Here is a 4,177-nt window from a genome sequence, read left to right on the forward strand (position 1 = left end):
GTCATTTCACGAACATCCCAGTAGAGCTGACGTAATAAATTGGTACTAAAATCGTGAGGCTCAAGACAAACTTCAGTGCAAAAACAGTCACTTCTAAACAGAGGAATGAAGTCATCATTACATCATCCAATCCCTGTCGACAAACTGACTTTAAGCTGTTTTAGTGCCACCTGGTGGAAAATATATAGCTACAATAGCATTTATATTTTCTAAACGACCACACAATCGAAATGAATAAAATTATGCCGAAAACAAGGTTTTCACTTGTTGCACTTTAGTTAAACTTGTTGTTTAGCAAAAAATCACTTTTGTGTCGTCACGTTTCAAGTAACGGGCACGCATGCTCAGTGAAACGGTTATAATCAGTCAAACCAGGTGTGTTGGAGAGCAATCACTTACAGCGGTGGTGCTTTTTCTTTCAGAGGCTGTGTTGTCGGGGGACTTATCACTCCTTCCAAAAATCTGACTAAAGCATGGACTGTTACCTGCACGGCCTCGTTTCTTGGTGCTTTATCATTTTGTATTCCGTTTGCGCATTGGCACAAAGCAGCCGGTTAGTTCACAGCAGCGAGTCAAGCGTGGCAAACTCCTTGAGCCAGGGTGGGACATATGGCCGCATCCAGCCTCAGTTTGGTGCGGTAAAACAGAAACCGAGCACGGAGCACCGGGAGCGCCCTCGTCCGGTCACGGTAAATTGCCAACCGGATGCCATGGAGGTCGTGGTGCAGGCTGACATGTTTGACACAGGCCTACAGGTGGACGGCGGACATCTGAGACTCGGCTCAGTTTCCGCGGGTGAGGAGAGAGTATGCGGAGCAGTCCCATCGGGAGAGGCGGAGTTCACCATCCGGGCCCAGCTGGTGGATTGTGGAACAAAGCTCTCAGTAAGCACTGCTAGTTCTCTGGAGCGTGGCTCAGTCACTGCTGTGTTCTGGTCAAAAGTTTCTCCTTTTACAAAACAAAATGAAGTGTGAGTTGCAGACTAAAATGTTAACATTTTCTTTCAGTCCACAAAAGAGAAGCTTATCTATGCCAATGTGCTCGTCTACTCACCTGAGCCCTCATCTGATGGTTTGCTTAGGCTGGGTGGAGCTGCTATTCCAGTTGAATGTCATTACAAAAAGTATGCCTATGCACATGAACAGAAGTTTGCAGTGTGCTGTGGCAATCTGTGTGTCTGTGTGAAATCTGTCTGTTTCCAGGAAGTATTCTGTAGGTGGCATTTCCCTGCATCCCACCTGGGTTCCACTTGTTGCAACAGCTTCAGCAGAAGACCAGATAGACTTTCATCTGCTTCTCATGACCGGTATTACAAGGATGACAGCCATGAAACATTGTTCTGCTGTTGCTAAGAGTCATACTTAACGTCATCACACAAAGATTCATCTTTAAAATGCCATCACAGGTTTTAGGAATATTCATTAGAGGCTTACAAGTACTTTTATTTTTTTAATTGTTGCCATCTTGCAGATGATTGGACGTTTCAGAGGGGGTCTTATACATATTTCCTTGGTGACTCGGTTCATTTTGAAGTCTCTGCTGTTATTGGTAACCACATGCCCCTGCGAGTGTACATTGACCATTGTGTTGGCACAGCAACTCCTGATGCAGACGTAGCATTAAGATATGATTTTGTTGAGCATGGGTGAGTTCTACTACTAAATCTTTAATTCTCAATAAAGAGGCCTATATTTCCATATAGTAAAACTCATATCATGTCATAGGCTTTCATTTTTAAATTGTCTTTATTTTTTTTACATAACAGATGTCTTACTGATGCTTACCTGACAAACTCCAGCTCGCGTTTTCTGCCAAGAACTGAGGAACACAAGCTCAGATTCCAGCTAGAAGCCTTCATTTTTTACCAATCACCCAGCAACCAGGTTGACAGTAAATAATGGCTTTCCACAGTACATATGTTCAATATGAGACCTGTGTTTTACTGTAATATACAGTTGGACCCATAATTTGTCAAATCAAACATGCTATTTTTGTAGTTTTGCTTCTTTACAACACCACAGTGGATTTTTAAATCAATGTGCCATTGAAAGCTTTCGACTCTAATTCAAGGGTTTCACCCAAATTTTTGCATTGTTGTTTAAGAATAACAATAATTTTATATGTAGTTGCACACTTGGCCAACAGGCAGTGCTCTCTCTTTGTTTTTATGAAAAATGGAGACATCATATCTGAAGCTGATTTAAATTGTTGAGTTTGTATTTGATCTTTTCACTAGACGTTTAAATATAAGGGCCAAAGAAATGTCTGTGCATATGAAGGTAGCCATCATTGGGCCATGTCTTTGGACAGATGAAACAAAGAAACTATTCTTATCTTGTGCATATATGGGAGAAGGACAAAAATGGGTTCAGTCAAATGCTGCAAAACCGATCAGTGCTTCACAGTGGAAATGGGATAATGACCTAAAGCATACTGTAGAAGCTACTCAAGAGTTTCTCAGAGCAAAGAAGTGGGATGGCTGTTCTGCAGTGGTGTCCTTAGTGACTTAATCTCAACTGTCTTTGGCCAAATTATGTCCCTAACTCTTGTCTCATTCACAGGTTTATATAACCTGCCATGTGAAGGCTGTTCCAGCCACAATGACTGCCACCTCACAAAACCGGGCCTGCTCTTTAACTGAGAACAGGTACCAAAATCATGTCATTTTTATGTGCAGCAATGGTCAGTTGCCCATTTGTGCTACCATGTTATCAGAAAATAAGTCATGATGGACAAAATCAAAACGATGTCTCTAAAATCACTAAAATCTAAAAGTACAATATATTTAGTTTGTTATATCAGATTTCACAGATGGGTAATTTTATTTTACACATGTAAAATTTCACATTATCCAGGTGGCGTTCAGTCGACGGGAATGATGAGGCATGTAGGAGCTGTAATATTGCCCACCAGGTTGAAACTCAGTCCACCCAACCTCCTAAAACTACTATGAATGCCAAAGCAGGGCCCACCTTGTCTTCACTGGAAGGTTTAGTCCAGAACAGTCCCAAACATCATCCAGCAACTTATGTCCGTTTCCGTCCAAGATTACACCAGCGCAGGCACACAAAACATGAGCAATCCTCTGCTAAATTAATGAAGGGAGGAACAGACTATGTAGCACGTGAGTACAATCTTAAATCAGTGGGTTTCTGCTATTAAACACCTTTTCATTAAAATTGGATTGCTGTTGAACTTGTATTTCAGAGATTTAATAATTAAACCTTGAGTGGAGCTCAAAGAAACCTGAGTGAGACACTGTGATCTGTAATTTATTTTTATTTTTTCCCTGTTTTTACAGGGAGCCTCCAGCTGGGACCCTTAACTGTGCTGCCATTCAGTCACCTCATCACAAGTTTAGCAGACCCAAAAACAGTAGTTTCAAACAAGACCACCTGAGACTCGGGAGGCTTTACTGGAGAGTGAGGGTTAAAATAAAGATTTCTCTGCTGACTTTACAAACATGTTGTGGATGCTGTACACAAACCCCATGAATGTAGCTCATCCTGTGCACTAGAACACAATCAGGCCCGTTACATTTTTCAAATAAAGTTTTGTCTCAACTTCTCCAGCCATTTAAGTGTGCTGCTTGCCGTCAGTTTCTTTAAATTATGTATTTTGTACCTCAAATAACTCTTTGCTATAGACAACAAACATGAACAAATCCACAACATCCTGTAATTTTCAGTCTGAACTTGATATGGAGCTAGCAAATAATTTAATTAGCATCGGGTTTTTAAGCACTCAAGCTCATTAGCCCCGAGCAACAGAAGTGGATGTCAAAATGATGCATTACTTGTGTACTTGAACGCAAACAATGCATCCTTTTGCCAGCTGTAAAGATTCATCTAACATGCCAACCATTATCAATTAAGAAGATATGCAGACATGCTATTAGAGAGCGCTTCCTTCCATTACTACCCTCAGCCTACTCATGTAACCACATTATTGTCACAATGAGGGGTATTTGATGCAATATAAAATCCTGGCTTTTCAGATATATCCAGTAACGCATTAGTCACAGCTCCCTGGAGAGATGGATTACTGAAACTGTTGCATCTTTGTCTTCTAACTTTTTATTCATAAAAGAGCAGCTTTACACTTTATCAGTAAATATGTTTAATAAACATTAGAAAGTGTCACTTCTGTGCTTTTGTGTAGCAGCCTTTTAGGGTTT

The 4,177-nt window shown here is 40.8% G+C and overlaps 1 protein-coding gene across 1 annotated transcript; it reads left to right on the forward strand.

Annotated features, from left to right (window-relative positions):
• The first annotated feature begins 372 nt into the window (after positions 1 to 372).
• On the forward strand, positions 373 to 3,567 carry LOC113010119 (zona pellucida sperm-binding protein 3-like). The gene is made up of 8 exons (XM_026148995.2): positions 373 to 884; positions 1,008 to 1,123; positions 1,203 to 1,306; positions 1,471 to 1,645; positions 1,766 to 1,883; positions 2,562 to 2,647; positions 2,856 to 3,124; positions 3,302 to 3,567. Exons 1-8 carry the CDS (start codon positions 474 to 476, stop codon positions 3,397 to 3,399), a joined length of 1,377 nt encoding a protein of 458 aa, XP_026004780.1. The 5' UTR covers positions 373 to 473; the 3' UTR covers positions 3,400 to 3,567.
• The last annotated feature ends 610 nt before the right edge of the window (positions 3,568 to 4,177 follow it).

The sequence above is a fragment of the Astatotilapia calliptera genome, chromosome 18 (genome assembly GCF_964374335.1).
Source record: "Astatotilapia calliptera chromosome 18, fAstCal68.1, whole genome shotgun sequence".
In the NCBI taxonomy this organism is placed as follows: Eukaryota; Metazoa; Chordata; class Actinopteri; order Cichliformes; family Cichlidae; genus Astatotilapia; species Astatotilapia calliptera.